General features: G+C 39.8%; 1 protein-coding gene across 4 annotated transcripts in view; it reads right to left on the bottom strand.

Moving 5' to 3' along the window:
- LOC121233043 (junction-mediating and -regulatory protein-like) overlaps positions 1–24,917 on the bottom strand; it is a 111,410-nt gene that overhangs the window by 12,763 nt on the left and 73,730 nt on the right. For 3 of the 4 annotated variants that reach the window (XM_041121630.1, XM_041121628.1, XM_041121627.1), the window contains exons 7-9: positions 10,015–10,101; positions 5,387–5,482; positions 3,539–4,085 (exon numbers count right to left, since the gene is read on the bottom strand). In XM_041121630.1, the coding sequence (XP_040977564.1) occupies positions 3,539–4,085; positions 5,387–5,482; positions 10,015–10,101 (730 nt within the window). The remainder of the gene's footprint in view (positions 1–3,538; positions 4,086–5,386; positions 5,483–10,014; positions 10,102–24,917) is intronic. The other variant, XM_041121629.1, reaches the window with a different exon arrangement.

The raw sequence follows: 24,917 nt of genomic DNA, 5'->3' as shown, positions 1-24,917 counted from the left end.
ACCAATTTGAAACTAGTTCTGTCCAGAAATAAAAATCAGGCTTTGGCTCTTTGAAGAGCTACAAGTAGGTAAGATCTCTATGTCAGAGAATGCATTATAATAAAGCACAACATTCCAAAATAGCTCCTCCACACTAGCACATACAACGTGCAGCACATATCAATCAATAGATGAATATCTATCTCCAGGTTTTTTGTATATTTGTATATTTTGAAAACCTGTTTTGCATTTTTGAGTGGACTTTGTCCATCAAACTAATGGCCCAGACAGTTGGAATAGACACGAGGAAAAGAGAGAAATAAAAGAATAAAACAGGACTGCACATTTGAAGGAGGAAGGAAGGATTGTAAAATACCCATCTGTCAGACACACAAATTTCTGAAGCCACTTAGAGACTTGGAACATCTCAGGGAATACAGAGCAGCAGGTAGAGTGCTGCTGCAGATATTAATGATACTCTTAAGAGGGAGGATATAATTTGATTTTATATTTGTCATTTTATGACGTATAATCAAATTGCACACACAATACATGTTTTATATAAAATTGAAAATAAAATGGGTATCAGAAAAATAAACAAAAGTATTACAGAAAAATAAACATGGAGCACAGCAGCATCAAAATTGATAATAAACTTAAGACACTGTACCTGTGACTTGCAAGAATCGTAACAACTTAAAAATTCTATAACTATTCAGTTGCTTCAAGGTTTTTCAGTCATTTAAGGACAATTCTAGAAGAAACACTTCTTGTTTCTGCCTGATAGATGAAAACAGTTCTAATTTTGATTTTATCTGGACAAGGGAAAATGCCAATTGAGGGATGTTTTCTGTAGCTGTAACTGACAGAGCCAGATAGAACTTTTTATAAAAGGTTATTACAACCATATTACAATAGTTTGAACCAAGGCCCACGTGAGGTACTTTTTCTCAGTGACTTCCAGTAAAACAGTTCAGCTGAGTGCTTTTGAAAATCCCATCTCTGATTTTCAAATAAAAGCTTTGCTCTAATATAGCATGTTACATCATGTGGTGGGTTGACCCTTGCTGGATGCCAGGTTCCCACCAAAGCCGCTCTATCACTCCCCTTCCTGAGCTAGACAGGGGAGAGAAAAATATAACAAAGGGCTTGTGGGTCGAGATAAGGACAGGAGAGATCACTCACTAATTACCATCACAGGCAAAACACACTCGACTTGGGGAAAATTAACTTAATTTATTACCAATCAACCAGAGTAGGGTAATGAGAAAGAAAACCGAATCTCAAAACACCTTCCCCCCACCCCTCCCTTCTTCCTGGGCACAGCTTCACTCCCGGATTCTCTACCTACCCCCCCCCCCCCAGCAGTGCAGAGGGATGGGGAATGGGGGTTACGATCAGTTCATCACATGTTGTCTCTGCCGCTCCTTCCTCCTCAGGGGGAGGACTCCTCACACTCTCCCCCTGCTCCAGCGTGGGGTTCCTCCCACGGGAGACAGTCCTCCATGAACTTCTCCAACATGGGTCCTTTCCACGGGCTGCAGTTCTTCATGAACTGCTCCAGCATGGGTCCTGTCCACGGGGTGCAGCTCTTCAGGAACAGACTGCTCCAGCGTGGGTCCCCCACGGGGTCACAAGTCCTGCAGCAAACCTGCTCCAGCGTGGGGTCCTCTCTCCACGGGTCCACAGGTCCTGCCAGGAGCCTGCTCCAGCGCGGGCTTCCCACGGGGTCACAGCCTCCTTCGGGCACCCACCTGCTCCAGCGTGGGGTCCTCCACAGGCTGCAGGTGGAGATCTGCTCCACCGTGGACCTCCATGGACTGCAGGGGGACAGCCTGCCTCACCATGGTCTTCACCACGGGCTGCAGGGGAATCTCTGCTCCGGCACCTGGAGCATCTCCTCCCCCTCCTTCTTCACTGACCTTGGGGTCTGCAGGGTTGTTTCTCTTACATGTTCTCACTCCTCTCTCTGGCTGCAGTTTCTGTGCCACAGCAACTTTTTTTTTTCCCTTCTCAAATATGTTCTCCCAGAGGTGCTACCACTGTCGCTGATTGGCTCAGCCTTGGCCAGCAGCGGGTCCATCTCGGAGCCGGCTGGCATTGGCTCTGTCGGACATAGGGGAAGCTTCTAGCAGCTTCTCACAGAAGCCCCTCCTGTAACCCCCCAGCTACCAAAACCTTGCCACACAAACCCAATACACATCGAAACATCAAGATTATTTTGTTCAAACATGGCTGCCATTCTCCCCATTTTATAAATGGGATAAAAGATAAACAGTTAAAATGAGTAGCACAGAATCACAGTGAAGTTGTAACATCTCCCAGCTCAGCCCTGTGCTCTATTCACTCGCCTCAGTTTCCAAAGAAGTTTTTGATCTTTTAACTATTTATTAACATGCTTTGCTGAATGATTATAGATTTAGTTCTCAATTGTAGTTAAACTACTGTAATTATATTCTTACTTGGCTGTTGTGGTTTAACCCCAGCCAGCAACTAAGCACCACGCAGCTGCTCGCTCACTCCTCCCTGCTCCCAGTGGGATGGGGAGGAGAATCAGAAAAAAGTAAAATTCGTGGGTTGAGATAAGAATGGTTTAATAACTAAAATTAAATATAATATGATAATAACAATAATAAGAATAAAATATAAAATAATAATTGTAATGAAAAGGAATATAACAAAAAGAGAGAAATAAAAGCCAAGAAAAGACAAGTGATGAACAATGCAATTGCTTACCACCCATTGACCAATACCCAAGCAGCGATCCACCCCTCCCAGCCAACTCCCCTCAGTTTATATACAGAGCACGACATTCAATAGTACGGAATATCTCTTTGGCTAGTTCGGGTCAGCTGTCCGGGCTATGCTCCCTCCCAGCTTCTTGTACACCTGCTTGCTGGCAGATCATGGGAAACTGAAAAAATCCTTAACTTAGGATAAGTGCTACTTAGCAACAACTAAAACATCAGTGTGTTATCAACATTATTCTCACACTAAATCCAAAACACAGCACTGTACCAGCTACTAGGAAGAAAATTAACTCTACCCCAGCCAAAACCAGGACATTGGCTCTCAAGGGGACTTGAGAGTTTGTGGATTTTTGTATGAAAATTTGAAGAAACCTTGAAAAAAGCAGTCTCAAGGTTTCCTGTGTCCCAAGACAAGTATTCATTTTACTAGGTCATATATTATGTAAAATTCTGTTATTAAAACACTGTGCCCTCAGGTGAAGCATATAATATTTGCAGTGCTGGCTGTAAACAAGATAGGAAAAAAGAATCTTTAAGGCAATGTTTAGCTCCATTTTCCAGCTAGTCTAATGTGGTATATCATAGGATCAGTTTCATAAGTGTTTTCTGTCTAACTGAACAAGTATACCACACGCTGTCATACAGGTCCTAACATTTGTTTGAGTTGCCAACGTTTGTCAACTGAAAAGGCTTTAACAACTTTCCCATTAATAATTATAAATAAATCACAGCATACACTTCTCTATATAGCAATTCAAAAGAGGAATTGATGTGCATTACAATTAAATACACAGAAATGAAAACATTACCTCTCCTCCTGTGTAAACCCTCTAGATAACCGGTCTTCTTAAGCTGCTGCTTGGCACTGACTAGCTGACTGCTGTCAAACAGATGTGCTGTTGGGACACTGGAAGAGTGCTGGACTCCCTTCTCCTCACTCTGATGTTTAACAAAGCTGTCGCTTTTCTCTAAGGATTTGGTGTCATCTTCCTTGGAGGGCAAAGGTAGAAGTGGAGGTGGTGGAGGCAAAGGAGGTGGAAGCGGTACTACAGTAACAGTCTCTGGTTGAAGCTCATTACTGGGGAGTGGAGAAGTACTAACATGAGGCAGTTCAGAAGTAACACCATTGGGAGGTAACAAGATATCTTGAAGTTGTTCTAAGCTTGTGGATTCCTGCACTTGCAAAGGCTGAACTGCATTTTCCAATTCCACCTCTTCACTTTTCTCTTGGATTTGTATGGTCGCTGGCAAAAATTGAAGCTGATCTATGCAGGACACTGAGCTGGCTGCACATTTTCTTCTTGCATGAGCCAGTCGTAGTCTGGGTGATTTAAGTATTACTTGCCCAGGGTACTGCTAAAGTGAAGAAGTTATTTACAATTAGATAAGTACATGCAACACACTATTTTAAATACTAAGTACTCATCATTAGGGTTTGCCTTTCTGACAAGTAGAATTCATCTACTATTTTCATTCATTTTGCTTTGGGCATAAAAACAAAGCAAATATATCCTCACCTTTATGCAAAAATGATCCATTTTCTTAATTTTTATTCTTGGTTAAGCCATAATTTACATGTGATTGGTCTAGTCAGGGATACACATGGATTAAAGTTAGGATTTCACTAAGAACCAGATTGTACATTCAAAACTGTTTTTTCTGAAAACTAAAATTCAAAATTCCCTCTTGTTTCCCTTTTCTAAAACTAGTCAGTGGCGCTCTTTGCAGCTAAGTCCTCTCTGACCTAATATGCTGGCCTTAGATGTGAATCATACTGCTTAAAAAGGTATCTCTTGGAAACATCAAACATTTTGAGAATTTCCAAAGTGTTTTTAATTTTGTTCTTAAATTTGCTGCTTCAATATCTGTCTTTTCAAATTAGCTTCATACATAGCCATTTCTATGCAAAAGTAAAAACTGCTTCTGAAATGCAGGTCTAAAACATTTTAGACAGTTGTGGCAGGCCTAAAGGAATAGAGATCATATCAATATAAACGTGCTCATACATAAAGTCAGTTCATTAACAGGTGCTGGTTAAAATAAGTAAATTTGCTTTAATTTACAGAAGCTATGCAGTTCAAAAGTCTTGCAAATAATAAGGATATGAAGAGTGTACTGCTAAGCAAGACAGTTTTCCAGTAAAGAAACTTCTCATATCTATATTTTTTTATGTATTCAGCAAAACAAACCAAAAAAGTCTTCACCAATTAATACAGTCTCTGCTTTCCTGCACTTTCATCCCTCTCCTTATTCTCTCCCCTTCATTCCATCTTCTATCCATTTTCTGATACTTACATTGTAATAGGAAGGGGCAGGTATTGGCAGGTGTTATTGCAATCAGTGGTAGTGGGGGTATGTCTGATGATAATGGTCTTTGTGGGAAATACCATTTAGATTATACATTTTTTCAGAAAGTTTGCTATCTGTCTTGTCACAGTGTGTAGATGTGACAGCGAACAGAAGCTTATTACAACTCTAGGAACATAATGGCCAGAGAAATTCGCTACCACCAATGCCATATTTTGTTGTAAATTTTCCAAAGAACAGTTAACTATACAATGACAGAGAATAGCTAATAGCATAGTATAATCCTGGAATGAGTGAAAATTTCATTTGCAAAAGAAATTGGTGGAAAAGAACAACTCTTCTTCTGTTACCTGTTTAAACGTGCGAAGTCTGTCCAGTGTTTTCTGTCGTTCCTGACTAACCCAGGAGCTCTTTATTTCCTCTTTATCTTGTAGTTGATCTCGCTTCTGAGAAAATATATGGAAAACATGTAAATATTACATCCAATGCTATGGTTAGCATCATAAAAAAACCAAAACAACTGAATTAAAATAACTCTTCTACTAATTGTTAGGTATTACCTAACAATCTACTTCTCAAACAAACACATTTCTGACCTTCAAAACTTTGCCTGTCTTCCCCTTAAAAAAACATTATGCATTTCATGTTTTATAACCTTGAAGAAATGCAAATCTCAGTAAAGAAAGATTTCAGTCTGGAACTGGAGCACTTGAAGACTGGAACTTTTAACCTTAAAAGATGATAAATAACTAGAAATGTAACAGAATATTATACTGAAAAAAAATTCATAAATTTAAAATTGTATAAGTTAGCCAGGCAGAAAACCAGTATCCATTTTCTCTCATTCCAAAAACAAAATGACAGTTCAAATTGCAAGGTTGCACATTTAAAACAAGTCATATTAAAATTTTTACAGTGCAAAAAATCACAGAACTCAGTGCCACAAAGATTTGAAGCCAATACTGAGCAAATTAAGTAAACATTTTCATTATAATTTACACTAATAAACTAAAGTTTTGTATTTAAATTAAGCTGTCATTATTTAATCCAGCTTGATTTTCTGTAATCTTTAAATAAAGGTTTGAAGCTCTTCCTTGCAGCTAAGATGGTTATATTTTTTTCTTGTTTGGGGATCTTACCTCAGTGAAAACACATATTTGGATACACCTCCTTTAAATAGTCATCCATTTTCACAACACTTCAGCAAAGTTACTACATCTTTGAAACAAAACACTATGCTTCAGTGTCCTGGTTTAACCCCAGCTGGTAACTAAGCACCACACAGCTGCTCACTCACTCCCCCCACACCCAGTGGGATGGGGGAGAGAATCAGAAAAAAAAAGGTAAAACTCGTGGGTTGAGATAAGAACAGTTTAATAGAACAGAAAGGAAGAAACTAATAATGATAATAATAACAATAATAAAATGACAATAGTAATAATAAAAGAATTGGAATATACAAAACAAGTGATGCACAATGCAATTGCTCACCACTCGCCGACCGATCCCCAGTTAGTTCCCGAGCAGCGATCTGCCCCCTCCAGGCCAACGCCCCCCAGTTTATATACTAGATGTGACGTCACATGGTATGGAATACCACCTTGGCCACTTTGGGTCAGCTGTCCTGGCTGTGTCCCCTCCCAGTTTCTTGTGCCCCTCCAGCCTTCTTGCTGGCTGGGCATCACAAGCTGAAAAATCCTTGACTTGGTATAAACATTACTTAGCAACAACTGAAACCATCAGTGTGTTATCAACATTCTTCTCATACCTAGCTCAAAAACAGAACACTATACCAGCTACTAGAAAGAAAATTAACTCTATCCCAGCCAAAACCAGGACATTCAGTCAAATTTATTGAAAGTGGACACTAGTTATCAGATGGCAAAAGTCACTGTATGTATAACTTCAGAAGTTATCAGGAAAAGTGATAGAACAGGCAACTGTAAAGAAAACCTCCTGAGCAGAAACAGCAGGTTTAATTCTTAAAAGACTCACAGCATTAAGTATTACTTTTAAAAGATGATGATCATCATAATTAAAAAATATGTCCTTTATAAAGGGCCAAGTCCTGTGATTTCAAGCGAGATAAGTATAGATGCATTAGGGAGAGGAAGAGAAGAACATGTCTGAAAAATGGTAAAGACAGGAAACAGGAAAAGGAGAAGGGGACTGGAAGCATGTGCTGAAAAGAAAATAACTGAGCAATGGGGCAAAGAAGTTAAAACAGAAGCATAAAGAAAAGATTATAGCAAAAAGAAAGGATAGTTCTACCACCACACCTGCATGTTTCATATGCAATCAGGTCAAACTTTTCCTGAAGCAGTCTCAAAGTCGAGGGGTTTTTTGTTTGTTTTGGGTTTGGTTGTTGTTGTTTGGGGGAGTATTTTGGTTTTGGGGTTGTTGTGGGGGGGGGTTGTTTTTAAATAAGAATAGTGAAATTGCAATTCTTATTCGGTTTCAGGTTTGGACACCTTTGAGATTATCTTTTCAAAATTCTTCATGAAAACCAGTGGCTGAAAACCTATTTTACAATAATAGCAGAAATTTTCAGTCAAATTATTAACAGAAAAAAAGACAAAAAAATTAGCATAAGGTTCTTTATAAAGTGCAAGCAGGCAACTCCATGAAGTAAATAATGAAAAAGCCCTGTAGAGTTTCAGAGACAAAAATGTCCTTCAGCTTTGTCGTCTTATTTTTAAGAGAGTGATAAATGGACTGCAATCCATGTAGCAAATTCCTTCGCCTTATTGTAAGAACCAAAAAAAAAAAATAAATCTATTTTTCTAACTTCTTGAAAGAGTATGCCAATATGTGCGGTCTTTCACAAGTAGCCTTTTCATAAAATAAATTATGCAGCTGGCTTCCTGAACAAATGTATCAATGTTAAAAATGTATAAGGATGAAATAGAATCACTTCTGCTAATCTAACTGAAGCCTGAATTAAAAAGACTTGTGTTTCAATGCATCTTTGTCAGTGATCTTTATTAAATATTGATACTATATCAGCTCCCAAAACCCAGCCCAGTATTTGAATATTCTTTAAGATAAAGTCTATCACTAGATAAATTCTAACACAACAGTCAGACTAGCTAGCCTATTCTCTGCAATGAGACTGCGCAGAGAATCGTGGAGCATACAGCTGGAACTACATACTTTATACAACACAATTCAAGTGATTTCTTCTGTAGATAAAAGAAAAATAACGAACAAGCTTATTAAGATTCAAGAATAAATGTGTATGGTTTCTTTACTCATTTCAGCATATCTGACACTGTACTCAGAGATGTCTGGAATCATCTATGTGCACATGATAACAAACTCCATGCAGCCTAACCCTAGCAGTAATCACTTAGACTGTGAACCCAGTATTAATGAACTGTTTTATTTGCTTGGGTTTAATGTCATCTGTGGTGGTGTGCTCCCCCCCAACCTGACCTTTAATTCCTGTAATCCTGATCAAGTGATAACCACCAGTGACGGTTGTAATGGATGCGTCTGGTCGTGATGGCTGCATCCAGCTCAAAGTGGATTCAGGGGAGACAGATAACACAATAGCCAAGGGCTAATTTGAGCAATGTGCCCACCTAACCACAGTACTGGTCAATGTCCGACTCAAGCCAAATTTGGAAGAAACTAACATCTGTAGTTGGTATGCAAATATGACTATGAGTCAATTATCTTACTCCATAAATAGTGGACAGCCCAGGGCCCATTGAGCTCTCCTGCACAGCAGCGGGCTGCACACCAGGATCTCCCCTTGAGTAGGGATGCCTCTCAAGGCTACTCCTCAAGGTTGAGAGAGTCCTTGCCACAACAGATTCTCAGTAAGTGATTAATAGCATGCTAAACTGAAATCTTAGCTAAGTGATACAAAGGATTGATTGCACAAATATAATCCTTTAGGCATAAACCATTGACCAAGTCTGGGACTAGGAGTGGATCCAGCTGCACCGACTCCTCTCTGAGAAGGAGTTTAGAACGCAAGGGGGTCCTTTCTGAACCTCGTGACTCAACGGGAGGGTCTCCCTGACAGTTTTGTCTGACCCTGTCCTCCATGCAGTAAATATCAAGTGAACCTTGCCATTGAATCTTGTTAAACCACTGTCGCATTTACTATCAAGCTTTGTTAAATCACTGTTTTATATCAATAAACATATTGCTACTTCTCTCTTAAGAGTGAAGTGCGTCACTGTCCTGGTTTCAGCTGGGATAGAGTTAACTGTCTTCCTAGTAGCTGGTACTATGCTATGTTTTGAGTTCAGTATGTGAAGAATGTTGATAACACTGATGTTTTCAGTTGTTGCTAAGTAATGTTTAGTCGAACGTCAAGGATTTTTCAGCTTCTCATGCCCAGCCAGCGAGAAAGCTAGAGGGGCACAAGAAGTTGGCACAGGACACAGCCAGGGCACCTGACCCAAACTGGCCAACAGGGTATTCCATACCATGGGACATCCCATTTAGTATAGGAACTGGGGAGTGGGGGTGGGGAATCGCCGCTCGGGGAGTAGCTGGGTGTCGGTCGGCGGGTGGTGAGCAATTGCACTGCGCATCATTTGTACATTCCAATCCTTTTATTATTGCTGTTGTCATTTTATTAGTGTTATCATTATCGTTATTAGTTTCTTCTTTTCTGTTCTATTATACTGTTCTTATCTCAACCCACGGGTTTTGCTTCTTTTCCCGATTCTCTCCCCCATCCCACTGGGTGTGGGGGGAGTGAGTGAGCGGCTGCGTGGTGCTTAGTTGCTGGCTGGGGTTAAACCACGACAGTCACTCCATCCGCGACGTCATCCTACCACAGCTATATACTCCCCCTTATCAGCATAATATGATAGAGAAATCCATGGTCCAAAGGTCAAGGATACACGCCATCTTTTTAAAACAGCTATCACTCCAAATGCTCTACTAATTAATGTATAATGAAGAATGCAAGCTATTAACTAAAGGCTAAACTCAACCGCAGAAAACTCAAACTTACTAGCTGAACAGTATGGTGCATTTTGTATTCCTCCTCACTCTGGTGATGTTGCTGGATCTTTTCATTATGCTTTGCGATACAGATCTCCTGTAGAGACATAAAATGTCATCTATAAAATATAAATTTAAAATATCAGTTTACAGTGTATAATGTCACATTTAGCAAACGACACTAAGAATTAGAAAAATAAAAATTACAAAGCCTCTCTCAGACAAGCTAATTTAACCAAGCTAATTTATCTTACAATAAAACCATAAAATGGAAACAAAACCAAGACAAACCAACCCAAACCTATTACTTTTAACTGTCAAAAGAATACATACAAGTAAAAGCTGCTTGAAAAGTTTATTCTATAATACTAGTACAAAAGTGGCAAGAAATACCGATTTGTCAAATACTTCATAAAACCTTTGTGCAACTCCATGTATTTGTATACATGGATAATAACTAACTCTCAAATATAGTACGTATTCCTGTTTAGGCAACTAGGCAGCTTCTCATTTACAAGTGTCAGTTCATCTTTTGCATCTACAATTTGCAAGCACAAACATTAATAAAGTTGTTACAATTTTATGCATACACAAGCAAGTTCCCATTATACTGAGTTCACGTCTGTAATGTCTGGTTTAAAAACAAACATTTATTACATTGCCTGTGTATAAGAACAGGTTAAAAATAAAACAGGACATGTTACAATAGATGACAGGAAGAAGCAGGACACTCAAAGTTAAGGTAGATTATATAAAAAGAACTGAATTAAATATCAGTTGCAAAGAAAAGGCATGTGCAGGAATTTATAGTAGCGAAGAGACAGACAAGCTCATAGGACAGTACTGAGGGCCAGGAAATCAGACAGTATGGGCAATGAAATTAGGCCCGGTACAAGCACTGGACAGAACTAGAACAAGGTCAGATGTGCAGTTAGAAACAGGACTCATGGCTGTGTAAGAGAGGGCAGTGTTAGGAAACAGTTTGGAGCATGACTGCAGCTAGAAATACACCAAAGTGACAGGCTTTCCAGGCATCAGTCAGCTTGACTTACTGGGTGGAGCCAGACAGGAGCTTTGCTGTCACAAGCATTGCTTGGGGCAGCTGATGGAGTATCAGCCATCAAGCAAGATACTACAGTAGTGGCAGAAAGACACAAAAAACAAGGAGGGGAGGGATAAAAAAGCTCACAATTTTGGACACTGGGAACTGCAGAAAAAGCTACGTTCTCCTAAAAGGTATGGACATACTGTGATCAGGGTTCCTGTGTAAGAAAGAAATACCATGCTGTCTTGAATGTTAGTAAGACCATCAGTTTTGCTACTGTATGCAGGTAACGCTCCAACAAGAGCACAGGTTTCTGTAGAGATACTGTCCCAGGTTCATCAGAGGTGTGTGTGTATGTATATCTATACATATCTAAACTCTGCTGGGTTTTATGTATGTTTGTGGGTTTTTTTCCCCTGATGAAAAGAGTTTAATACAGCTGGAAAAGTTAATCCATTTAATTTGTAACTGCAAAAGTACAAACTACTTAATTTCTACATTTCAAAGACACAGCAATAACTTTGGAACATTATTAGAGAATCTGAAAGACTTTTTGTAACACTACTACTGATTTACCTTTATAGTTTATTCTCTATTTATGTGTTAAGTTCAATTAAAAGAATATTTAAAGTAACAAGAAAGACTGTATGTTAGGTTTGGGTTGTTTTTTGTGGGTTTGTTTGGGGTTTTTTTTGGTTTTGGTTTTTTTTTACAGGTTGGCAAGACTAAAGAAATAAAAACAATATGTAAGATACTTTAATATGCAAAATACAGGAATATACTCTCATAAATACTTGGGGGGCACACTTTTATGAAACATTTTCTCTATAGACTGTGATGGGTTGACCCTGGCTGGTTGCCAGGTGCCCACCAAAGCCGTTCTATCACTCCCCCTCCTCAACTGGACAGGGGAGAGAAAATATAACAAAGAGCTTGTGGGTCGAGATAAGGACAGGAGAGATCACTCACCACTTACTGTCACGGGCAAAACAGACTCAACTTGGGGAAAATTAACTCACTTTATTACAAATCAACCAGAGTAGGGTAATGAGAAAGAAAACCGAATCTCAGAACACCTTCCCTCCACCCCTCCCTTCTTCCCAGGCACAACTTTACTCCCGGATTCTCTACCAACCCCCCCCAGCGGCACAGGGGGACGGGGAATGGGGTTTACGGTCAGTTCATCACACGTTGTTTTCTGCCGCTTCATCCTCCTCAGGGGCAGGACTCATCACACTCTTCCCTGCTCCAGCGTGGGGTCCCACCCACGGGAGACAGTCCTCCACGAACGTCTCCAACGTGGGCCCTTCCCACGGGCTGCAGTTCTTCACGAACTGCTCCAGCATGGGTCCTTTCCACGGTGTGCAGTCCTTCAGGAGCACACTGCTCCAGCGTGGATCCCCCACGGGGTCACAAGTCCTGCCAGAAAACCTGCTCCGTGGGCTCCTCTCTCCACAGATCCGCAGGTCCTGCCAGGAGCCTGCTCCAGCGCGGGCTTCCCACGGGGTCACAGCCTCCTTCAGGAACCCACCTGCTCCAGCGTGGGGTCCTCCACGGGCTACAGGTGGATATCTGCTCCACCGTGGACCTCCATGGACTGCAGGGGGACAGCCTGCCTCACCATGGTCTTCACCACGGGCTGCAGGGGAATCTCTGCTCCGGCGCCTGGAGCATCTCCTCCCCCTCCTTCTTCACTGACCTTGGTGTCCGCAGGGTTGTTTCTCTTACACGTTCTCACTCCTCTCTCCGGCTGCCGAATCTGCCTGTCCCAACTTTTTTTTCCTTCTTAAAAATGTTATCACAGAGGCGTTACCACTATTGCTGATTGGCTCGGCCTTGGCCGGCGGCGGGTCCGTCTTAGAGCCAGCTGGTATTGGCTCTCTCTCGAACACAGGGGAAGCTTCCAGCAACTTCTTACAGAAGCCACCCCTGTAACCCCCCCCGCTACCAAAACCTTGCCAACAAAACCAATATGTTTTTTTTTTACAGGTTGGCAAGACTGAAGAAATAAAAACAATATGTAAGATACTTTAATATGCAAAATACAGGAATATACTCTCATAAATACTTGGGGGGCACACTTTTATGAAACATTTTCTCTATAGCATAAATATTTAAATCTTTCTGATTAAGAGCAATAATGAAAGATATTTTAAGCATGTAAAGAAAGAGGTTAAACCAGACCAAAACATATTTAGTGCTGAATTTCATAGAATCATTTAGGTTGGAAAAGACCCTTAGGATCATCGAGTCCAACCATTAACCTAACACTACCAAGTCCCACTAAACCATGTCTCTACGCGCCACATCTACACATCTTTTAAATACTTCCAGGGATGGTGACTCAACCACTTCCCTGGGCAGCCTGTTCCAATGCTTGACAACCCTTTCGGTGAAGAAATTTTTCCTAATATCCAATCTAAACCTCCCCTGGCACAAATTGAGGCTGTTTCCTCTTGTCCTATTGCTTGGTACTTGGGAGAAGAGACTGACACCCACCTCGCTACAACCTCCTTTCAGGTAGTTGTAGAGAGCAATAAGGTCTCCCCTCAGTCTCCTTTTCTCCAGGCTAAACAACCCCAGTTCCCTCAGCCGCTCCTCATAAGACTTGTGCTCTAGACCCTGCACCAGCTTTGTTGCTCTTCTTTGGATGTGCTCCAGCACCTCAGTGTCTTCCTTGTAGTGAGGGGCCCAAAACTGAACACAGTATTTGAGGTGCAGCCTCACCAGTGCTGAGTACAGGACAATTGCTTCCCTAGTCCTGCTGGCCACACTTTTTCTGATACAATACTTCTTTGTACTAATAAAGAAACAACCTACTTTAATGTAATTAAGTCTCTATGACTTGAAATAATAAAAAAGACTAGGAGGGGCTGAAAACATGTTGCAGCACATCTGAATCATCATAACTAATTACAGAAATGGTCAAAAAAACCCCCACAAAAACCAAAATAGGTTGCAACCTCATAGGGACAAATACAGGGGTCTACCTGTAGACAAGATTAAGTGACTGCAAACAAAGGATGAAGAAAAAATAGCTAGGTGGCAACAATAAAGAAAATGATATGGATGATTATGGCAGATGACAAGCTGAACATAAACCAACAATCTCATACTCTGGCAAAAAAGAAAACATAATTGGGTGTATGAGCAGAAATACAGCCTGCCACACATGTGAAGTAATCCATCCTTCTCAGCACTGAGAAAGCAAGAGCATTATGTCCAGTTAGAGCCACACATCAAGAAAGATTTTGATCAACTGTATAGAATTCAGAGAGCATCAAGAAGTAATGTTCATTAGTCACCTGACATTTCTGTAGTATCAAATTGTACTTCTATTGAAAAGACAGAAAGGGAGAGCTAAGCAACCATTTCAACCCTCATCACTGGATACACTACCGTGTTTAAGACTAGTAATACATAATATACGTAAGAGATCTGTATTAGTATTATATTTAACTAGTTCCAGTGAGCCTTGCTTTCAGATTGAAAAGCATCTCAAGTAAAATGTTAGCTTCTCATTTAGTAAGCTCAGTATGTGCAGAGAGTGTATTTTATTATAAGCATTCTATGTAGTTATGTCCTTATATTATTATTATAATAATACAGCATACCAAGTAACCCTATGTCAGCTGTCACTGCAACTAATTAACACCTGCTTTGGCATGGGCTATGCTTTAAACTGTGGGCTCGAAGAGTAGTAAAGGTGTGGGAGCAGCTCGGAACACCTGGCATTTGAATCAAGAGTGAACTTTAGAATTTGTTGTGCTGCAAGTTTGCCAAGCCTTTGAAGAACTAGTTTTACAAGGTCAGGTCGGAGGATTGCCTGGTGTGTGCCTGGGAAGATGTGACTGAGGACAGTCAACTGATATTATCTACATCCTGTTTGGCTGTATGCCCTTAGTTCTTTCCAGATCCTCGTGGAAACATATATAAGTCTGATCCTTTTGTGAAATAAACAGAATCTTGTACAGATATCTTGAGTGGTTAATCCAGTCTCCGCAAAAGGTGTCCTATTAAATGGACGCAACACGTGAGGAAGCTTCCTAGGTTAAAGCACACGTTATGAACATGCCCCAAACAGTTTCACTGACCGGTTGCTTCTCCCAGCCTGCTCATGATAAGGAATACTTTTCCTGGATGTAAAATAATTAGATTTCTTCATAACTCTATTTTTTCAAAGATATTTTTCTAGATGCCTTCTACATATTTTTTTTTTTACCTTGACTTTTTTTGCTATAAATTTAGCTCCCTAATAAAACAGCTGTTTGTTTCACATGATAACCTAATTAATACTACTGTGCAGCCAGCAGGGGGTAGACTGGGATAACAGTAGAGATATTGTGCATGAAAAATCCATAACTAGCTTTCAAGAAATAAGAAAAATAATGAGATTGCTATTAAAAATCTTATTTTTAATAACTAAGTCATCAACACAAAGGAACATCAGGAAATGATTGCTTAACAAATGCAAATAGGTTTGTATAAAAAAAAAGAGAATAAAGAGTTTATGCTCATGTTAGTACAGTGAAAGAACATCAACTTCAGTAAAACCATGCATTTAAAAAACACTGGCTCAGTAACTCAGAATCACAACTGAAAGAGGTTTCTAACAAACCTTTAGCAAAAGTTTCTAAATAAAGGTTTGGTACAATTATTTGACAACGTTATTAAAAAATGAAAGCATCAACTGCAAAAACAGGGAAATAATTTCTAAAAAAAAAATGAATAGAGACTATAGTCACAGAAGTTTATATTACATAAAATCTTATTCTACACACAGTAATCGATTCCCTTTCACTGTGTTATCTCCTCAACAGACAAGATTTTCAAATACCCAGATGATGAAACTACCTCCCCCGAAAAATAAAAACCAACAATAGAGAATTGTTTCCTACTGTTTTCTTAATCATGATATCTGCTGCTAGAAAGGAGGCAATCTCCTAAGGGAATCTTCAAGTTGCTAGGAGGAGGAGGAGTAATGGTGGTGTCAGGAACACAATCTGAAAATCATTAAGCAGACTCTCATCTCAGTTCAGCAATAAATGTTTCTTAATTGAGAAAGACATAGACAGACTGACCTTCAGCAAGAGTTTTACCACATAGTATATACTTTCCAAATCCAACCTAAAAAAAATCATTCTTTTCTCCACTTAGCGTTCAGTCATCGCTGCGCTCATTCTCACCATCTAGACTCCACTTTTCCATCCCATCTGGTTCTTTGTTCTGCATGCTTAAAATAAACTGCAAACTCTAAAGAGTAAGAACCCTGTTTTCCTCACAGGTTTCTAAAGTACAATGATCCACATCAGGCACTGTAAGTAGTGTTCATTAACAATGTTTTGCAATATCACTAGAATGGTCACTCAAGATACAATGCTTCCATATGCTTGAATCAAAGACACAAGAATCTTGATTTTTCAGGTAATTACTAATAAGCTGTATTGGGTTTGAGTGGCAAGGTTTTGGTAGAAAGAGGGCTACAGGGGTGGCTGCTGTGAGAAGATGCCAGAAGCTCCTCCCATGTCCAATAGAGCCAGTGCCAGCCAGCTCCAAGACAGACCCACCGCTGGCCAAGGCTGAGCCAATCAGAATGAGTTACTAAAATGAAAAAAAAGTTACAAGGATAATTAAGCTCGAATACAAATATCAGTATTTAGTCAAGATTGCCTATGCCTTCTGTAATTACTTTATTTAACATTTTTAGAGTTTTTCTGTATTAGGTATATGTGTTTTGATTTGTGGGGAAGTTGTTTTAGTTTGTTTTTTAAGAATTTGGGTTTTTTAATAAGTATTTATTTTTAATCAGTTTAAGTTTGTTTTCAGAATGAGATTAGGAGGAAATGAATTGCTTTGCCTACAATCTTTGAGAACAGTGTTTAGTGTCCTCTTCTTTTGGAGCAAGAAATAAAAAATGGAAGATGTATCATCTGGGTGTTAAATTTCTGCTGTTGCTGTGAAACTTTAGGCAAGAGACAAGCCTACAGGAGGGAAGGGAGAAACAAATACCAAATTCTGTGTGCTCAGCGGAGGCTTATTAGAGTAGGACAGCTGAATTCTCTGCAGATTCCTTCTTTGAAAAAAAAACCAGAACAAAAGTTCATAACAAAGTTAAAGCATTTAGAAGCTTGAAAATGCAGATTAGTGTTGTCCATGATAGAAGTCTTTTTTTTCTTTTTATCTTTTAACTTGATCGTATGCTAGATTTTCAGGTGTATTTTGCCTCATTTAGTGTGAAGGATGGATCATTTAGTATGGGTGAGGAATCAAAGCTGTACTGTGAAGCACTTACTTAAATATTGCTGAATTTGGAAAACATAATGAAAAAGGTAGAAGACTATGGAAGGAGAAAAGGATGGCTTATTATGAAGCGGAACACACCTCTGGAGAACTGACTTTTGCCAAAATTTGTATTTAATTATGTACTAGTCATCTGACCCTAGAACAATGCATTCAGCAGTGATGTTTCTCTTTTTTTTTGGGCTCACAGCTTCAGAAACCTAGTTTTGTTTGTAGAAATGCTTAATATTTGTAAGTGCTGCTCAAATCCATGTGGACCTCCTTCTAAACATGGCAAAATGCTTACCAGATATCATGCGTTCTTGAAAAAAGTGGACATTGCAAACACAACAGTGTTTGGGACCTACTTTTTTGGTTTTTTTAAATAATATGGGAATAATCCTGCTCGCCCCAAGGCCTTTGGGGGGGGACACAAGTAAAAGCCAATTTGTAATGAACTGTATTATCAAATTGAGAAATGCTCACCAAAGAAGCAGTTCTGTACTCAGTTCAAGATTAAAATGTAAGATACGCTTACTAGACATATTCTGTATGTCTAGTATGACCGTATTTTGTATGGTAAGTGTGAAAAGTTGTATTGATAAGCCAGCCAAACACTCAGAACTATAATTATGTTCATGGACTGCTAGAGAAGGTATAATAAAGGAATTGAAGACAGTATTGTAATTTATATACACTTAAAAGCTGTGCTGAATTTGTATAGGCATTTTTAAATGTCACTATTTCTGGACTGTTGCTGTTTTAGATGTAATAATATGTAAAGACATTCAACCAGTGAGTTTTAGCATGTTAATTTCACTGTTTGGATTACTGGTCCATTTCTTCTGATTTCAGACTCTTGGCTGTAACACAGGCATCAGGCAAGTGAAGCTCGATATTCAAATGCTGTATTATATGTTTTGGGCTATCTGTGTATTTCCCCCAAAATTCTGAAGACAAGTATAAACTTAAAACCAGAGCGCAAACAATATTTATAGATTATTTTATCTAGCATTTTGAATTCTAAATGGATTTTAAGATGCTCTTTTTGCTAGAAATCAGACTTCTAATGAACTAAAAAAAGCTGTAATATTTTTGATCTTAAAAATATTTCACATTTATACCCACAAAATTTTCATTTATCAAAAGGGATCATTTCCCTGTGAAAATTTAGCAATTTTTTTTTATGTTAAGAATATACATTGCCATAGCAGAAAAGTGGGAAGTAGTAGGCATCAGTAGCTGGAAAACCAAAGGTGAAATACTTCTCCCAAAATTTGGAAGAAGCAGAGTTAGCTACCTGTGCTCTGGTGCCTTTGATTTCAGATAGTTAAATCTTATTTTTTTCAGATCCTCCATATATAGTGCAGTCTTCTTCTGAAAGTATGGAGGGGAGGGACCAGTTCTAGTGGTTGATATTTGGCTATAGAACTTACTGACAGATTAATAGGATCAAGCCTTAGCCCTTTAAGACCAAGATATAAAGTAGTCTTTGATACAGGTTACCAAATCTGGTTATTTAAAAAAAAAAAAAAAATCTTTCAGAAGAATAACTTCATGTGCAAAAAAAACCAAAGCCTTTTACGTATGTACAGTTGTATCCACTGGCCTTCACAGAGAGAAAGAAACTACCTTCTTAATTTGTATTTTTATGGTCTTATAATTGTGGACCAGTACTTCACAGTCATGGTGAGTAGGCACTGTGTTTGATCAAACCCCAGGTGAAATCAATGGGAGGCTTTCTTTTGTTCATGCTTTTTTTCCTTTTTTTTCTTTTTTTCTTTTTTTTTTAAATGTGCTTGGTATTAGACTATAGATAAAATGTAAGATAAATTGTTTTATAACCTAGACATAGATGCCAGCAAAACTTTGACACAAGCATTCTTGAAGGTCTGAGTTGGACTGGATTTGCTTAACTGAGCACTGATAATATCTTGATACAGGTGAGAGACTACAGTCATCATTACCTCTCAATTCATCTTCAGGAAATGAGAACATTAAAATGTAGTTATACATTAAATATATTTAAAAGCACTCTTAGTTTCATTGCATACATATTTATTATCTTCACTGACATGTTAATTCACTTGAGTGTGAGGGGGTTTTAAGGACTTTAAATATACTAATGTTGAGGTCTAGCACTAGAAATAAGAGAGCAGCATATAGCTTAATAATTCATTTTTTTGAAATTGTAGAATGCTTTATTAGTCTATGTTGTGCTTCTCTTTTGTCCTGGGTTCAGCTGGGATAGAGTTAATTTTTACAGGAACCTGGGAGGTGGGGGGGCACAGCCGGGGCAGCTGACCTGAACTAGCCAAGGAGCTATTCCATACCATGTGCCATCATGCTCAGTATATACATGGGGAGCGGGCTGGGGGGAGGGCTCTCGACTTTCGGTGGGGGAAGTGGCGGAGCCTCGGGTTCCGGGTGGTGAGCAGTTGCACTGTGCATCACTCTTTTTGTATACTCTTTCATTAGTACCGTTGTTGTAGCTTCTCTTTTTTTTTTGTGTGTTGTCCCAGTAAACTGCCCTTATCTCAACCCTCGAGGTTCCAGGTTTTTTTTCCTTTTCTCTCCTCCGATTCTCCTCCCTGTCCCACCGGAGGGGGGCGGGAGGAGTGAGCGAGCGGCTGCGTGGTCCTTTGTTACCGGCTGGGCTGAAACCACGACATCTTTCGAGCTCCTTTAAGCAGATACTAGTGTAGTTAAAAATCTAACTGTGGCTCAAACGTCTATAGATTTATTTGTTGGTTTAATACTTGGTGGTGAAGTGCAGTAGTGAACCTTATAGCTAACTTGACTTTGATTTGTGTAAAATTAAATACTTTGAAATAAATTACGTTGTACTGAATGTTTTAACTTTTGGTTTAAAAAAAAACCTGTTTTCGCAAAGTATGAAACAAGTTCAAAGGAAAACGTAAGTTTAGTGATGAGGATAGCTAGCAAAATAGAGAGAATTACTTAAAAAAAATACTTAGAGAAATACTTGGGGGGGGGGAAAAATCTCTCAGAGTCAACTGAAGATGTGTTTGGGAAGGGAGTGGGCATCAGTGCTTCATACTCTTAATTTGTAGTCTTGCTCCCATACATCAAATGGATGAGTTCTGTATTACTAAATCCATGTTTTTATCATTGGCTCTAGAATAACTGATGTCTTAGTGAGCTGGTTTCTGAACTGTGCGGGGTTTTTTGTTTTGGTTTTTTTTTTTTTTAAGTCTCAATATTTTTGAGTGCATGGTGGTCTTGCAGTGAAAAACATGAAAACAAAGCTATATAAGGTGCATTGGAGGACACTAAAGCAAGCACTGATTTAAAATGTATAGATTACTTGGCATGGCAATCAGCTCAACTTCATTCCTAAGTTTCTTTTGGTATATCTGTAGCTGAAGATGTGTCCTCACATCATCAGAAATCATAGATAAGCTTGGCTTTTGAAAAACCCGTAGAGCAGGGAATAAATGGTAATCTAAGTTTATGCAAAATGGCTAGATTTGCAAATGAAGGTAATAAACTTTGTTGAAACTATTGTTTTCTTGTTTGAGGAACTGGTATAATATGCTGAATTATGCTGTGATAGTCTTTATAGTCTCAAAGTCTGTTTAGGAAGGGCTGTATGCCAGTTTCTGTTTACATCCTAAACTATAAATCCTGCAGACTTTTTATATAGCTTTTCTTTATGTGAACTCATGCCAAAATGTTTTGCTGACTTAAAGTCAGGATTTTATGGGCTTTCTGAAAAAATAGTGCTCTAAACAGGCGATCTGATGGAAGGCAGGCTGGTAGTCTGAGTCAGTGAGGAACCTGAACTCTTGGTATGAGATTGCTAACTACAAAACTGTGGCATGTATCTGATCACTTAAATCTGCCTATCTGCAAGGTGAATGGAGTACAAAACTGCTCTGGATGTTCAACTGTAAAACTGACCAACAAGACTTGTAGAGAAATCTCATTATGTTTGAATGCCAAAAGTTTTGGTTGTGTTTTGTTGGGTTTTTTTAAAGTTCCCTCACAAAAGGCTGGGCTGGATAACAAACAAAATGGCAGGTGAAATTGTCAATAAATGTAATGCATGTGCAGAAAGGTGATGACAACCTCCAACAGTAAAACTTAACAAAATCCTATAGTTGCAGGCCTGTTTCTCATGTCTTCTCACAGTAAGCTTACTTTACTCTCTTCAAAGTTCAACATAACAATCTGAACTCTTCCAGAGAAGAATGTTTCTGTGCTCCAGTAGAAGAGTCTTGCCTCTCTGATTCATTCTCACTTGCTCACAGGCTAGACTAGGGACCTCCCTTCAGTTTGTTTCCTCTGAAGAACTAATTGGTTTTCTTTTGGAAATATATCCATACAGTGTAGAACAGTGTTCTTTTATGTTCTGTTGCTCTGAAGCAATAGCCGATGGAAATAGATGTTTACCTGATGTATTGAAGTTAATGGCTTCTGCTGTTTCTTCCTCTTCTTGTGTGCTTTCCAACAACCACCTTTTGTGAAAGCTGTCATAATTTTCTTAGTTTCAAAGCATTATCTGAAGTAAAGCTTGCAAAACATGAAAGTCTTCAAAAGTGAGTCTCATCTTCACACACACAAAAAAGAATTTTATCTTAGCCGATTTTACCACGAGGCTTGGTTTCTTCTCAAAGAGAATATAGGGGTTTTTTTAGGAAGAATTAGCTGGAATGGGCTTTTTGAGAAAATGATGACTAGAAGGGAAACTATATTTGGCTATGTGATCTAGTTGTGAGATGAGAAGCTTTTCTGTTAGACCACACTTTCTCCAGAAATTCAAGTCTAAACGAGGAACTTACAGACCAAAAGGTGAGTTTGAGAAAATGCTAGGGAACCGAAAAGCCTTTTAGGTTAGAAACAACTTCAACTATATCAGAGATTCTTAATTTTTAACTAAAATAATTTTTTACTGAATTGAAAGCAGATACATATTGTATTGGGTTTGCATGGCAAGGTTTTCGTAGCTGGGTGGCTTCTGTGAGAAGATGCCAGAAGCTTCCCCCATGTCCGATAGAGCCAGTGCCAGCCAGCTGCAAGAAGGACCCACCGCTGGCCAAGGCTGAGCCAATCAGCGATGGTGGTAGTGCCTCTGGGAGAACATATTTAAGAAGGGAAAAAACTGCTGCGCAACAGCAGCCGGAAGAGAGGAGTGAGAATATGTGAGAGAAACAGCCCTGCAGACACCCAGATCAGTGAAGAAGGAGGGGGAGGAGGTGTTCCAGGCACCAGAGCAGAGATTCCCCTGCAGCCCGTGGTGAAGACCATGGTGAGGCAGGCTGTCCCCCTGCAGCCCATGGCAGTTAATGGTGGAGCAGATGTCCTCCACGGGCTGCAGGTGGCTCCCATGCTGGAGCAGGTGGATATGCCCGAAGGAGGCTGTGACCCTGTGAAGAGCCTGCGCTGGAGAAGGCTCCTGGCAGGACCTGGGACCCCATGGAGAGAGAGGAGCCCACGCTGGAGCAGTCTGTTCCTGAAGGGCTGCACCCCGTGGACGGGATCCATGCTGGAGCAGTTCGTGAAGAACTGCAGCCCGTGGAAAGGAGTCACATTGGAGAAGTTTGTGGAGGATCGTCTCCCATGGGAGGGACCCCATGCTGGAGCAGGGGAAGAGCGTGAGGAGTCCTCCCCCTGAGGAGGAAGGAGCGGCAGAGACAACATGTGATGAACTGACCGCAACACCCCAGTCCCCGTCCCCCTGCACCTCTCAGGGGGAGGAGGTAGAGAAATTGGGAGTGAAGTTGAGCCTGGGAAGAGGGGAGGGGTGGGGGGAAGGTGATTTGTTCTTATTTCTCATTATCCTACTCTGATTTGATTGGTAATAAATTAATTTTCCCCAATTCCAGCCTGGTTTGCCTGTGATGGTAATTGGCGAGTGATCTCTCCCTGTCCTTATCTTGACCCATGAGCCTGTTGTTATATTTTCTCTCCCCTGTCCAGCTGAGGGAGGGAGTGATAGAGTGGCTTTGGTGGGCACCTGGCATCCAGCCAGGGTCAACTCACCATGTGTATGTTTAAAAGAAACATCATTTAGATCACAGCACTTCTTAGTTTCTCTTTCCTCACTCTGTCCATTTAAATTCTCTGGTGCCTTTTTTTAGTCATATCTAACGTGGACAATAGTCATTCTAATAATATGTTTCTGTTTAGTTTATAAAATGACCTGTGCTCTTTTATGGACTATAAAAATGAAAGATGCTGGCATCATAAAGGTATGCAGTGAGCAAAATGAAGCATAAACATGTTATGCATGCATTGTAAATTGTAATGGAATGCAGAAGCACGTAAGAACTTCCTTTAATTCCCTAATGAGAGTTATTGTCTTCACATATTGTCCTGGTTTCAGCTGGGATAGTGTTATGTTTTGGGTTCAGTATGAGAAGAATGTTGATAACTCACTGATGGTTTCAGTTGTTGTTAAGCAGTGTTTATACCAAGTCAAGGATTTTTCAGCTTCTCATGCCCAGCCAGCAAGAAGGCTGGAGGGGCACAAGAAGTTGGGAGGGGACACGGCCAGGACAGCTGACCCAAACTGGCCAAAGGGATATTCCACACCATGTGACGTCATGCCTAGTATATAAACTGGGGGGAGTTGGCCTGGAGGGGGGCAGATCGCTGCTCGGGAACTAACGGGGCATCGGTCGGCGAGTGGTGAGCAATTGCATTGTGCATCACTTGTTTTGTATATTCCAGTCCTTTTATTATTATTATTGTCATTTTATTATTGTTAATATTACCATTATTAGTTTCTTCCTTTCTGTCCTATTAAACTGTTCTTATCTCAACCCACGAGTTTTACCTTTTTCCTTCCGATTCTCTCCACCATCCTGCTGGGTGGGGGGGAGTAAGTGAGTGGCTGCGTGGTGCTTAGTTGCTGGCTGGGGTTAAACCATGACACACATATATTTATTACAGGTGATTATTTATTGAAGAGAATATAGGAAACAAAGTCTTCAATACTCGTGAGCCTGTTCATGTTGCTATTTAATGGTCCATGTGTGTTTCCCTTTTCCTCTTTAAATTCTCAGCTAGGATAAACTGTAGGTTTGAGAGAGTGGTCTCTTCCTCCATTTCATGGAGGTGTTGTAGGTGGGGAGGTAAGCTGCTGTACGTTCTTCATAAGCTGCAACCTTCAGAGGTGGGTTCTCTCTCTTTCCTCCCCAACTTTTCTCCTTATTACAGCTGTGGTCTTAATTAAACTACCATTTTTTTTTCCACAGGCTTACTTTCTAGTTCCTATGATAAGATACAACTCTACATAATTTATATGTCCTATATAAATATACCCAAATTATATTATTTAAATTGAATATTATGATTTAATATATATTTGTATATATTTGCTGCAGTGGCACTGTACTGGGCTAAGCAGAATCCACTGTCAAGGAAGGATAGTCTAAACGAAGACACTGGGACATAATGCTCAGCCAGCCATTTGGCAAGGGGGACCATGTATATTTTACCACTATGTCTCAGTTGTTCATCTCTGTTTTTCTCTGGTGATTGTCTGTCCTGCCCTGTAAGGATGACGGGCATAAATTTCATTAATGACTGAGAGATTATAATAATTTTCTAGGTAGGTTGCA

The sequence above is a fragment of the Aquila chrysaetos genome, assembly GCF_900496995.4.
Source record: "Aquila chrysaetos chrysaetos chromosome W unlocalized genomic scaffold, bAquChr1.4 W_unloc_4, whole genome shotgun sequence".
NCBI lineage: Eukaryota > Metazoa > Chordata > Aves > Accipitriformes > Accipitridae > Aquila > Aquila chrysaetos.
Note: the sequence above shows the minus strand (reverse complement) of the source record. Positions and strands in the feature narration are given on the sequence as shown.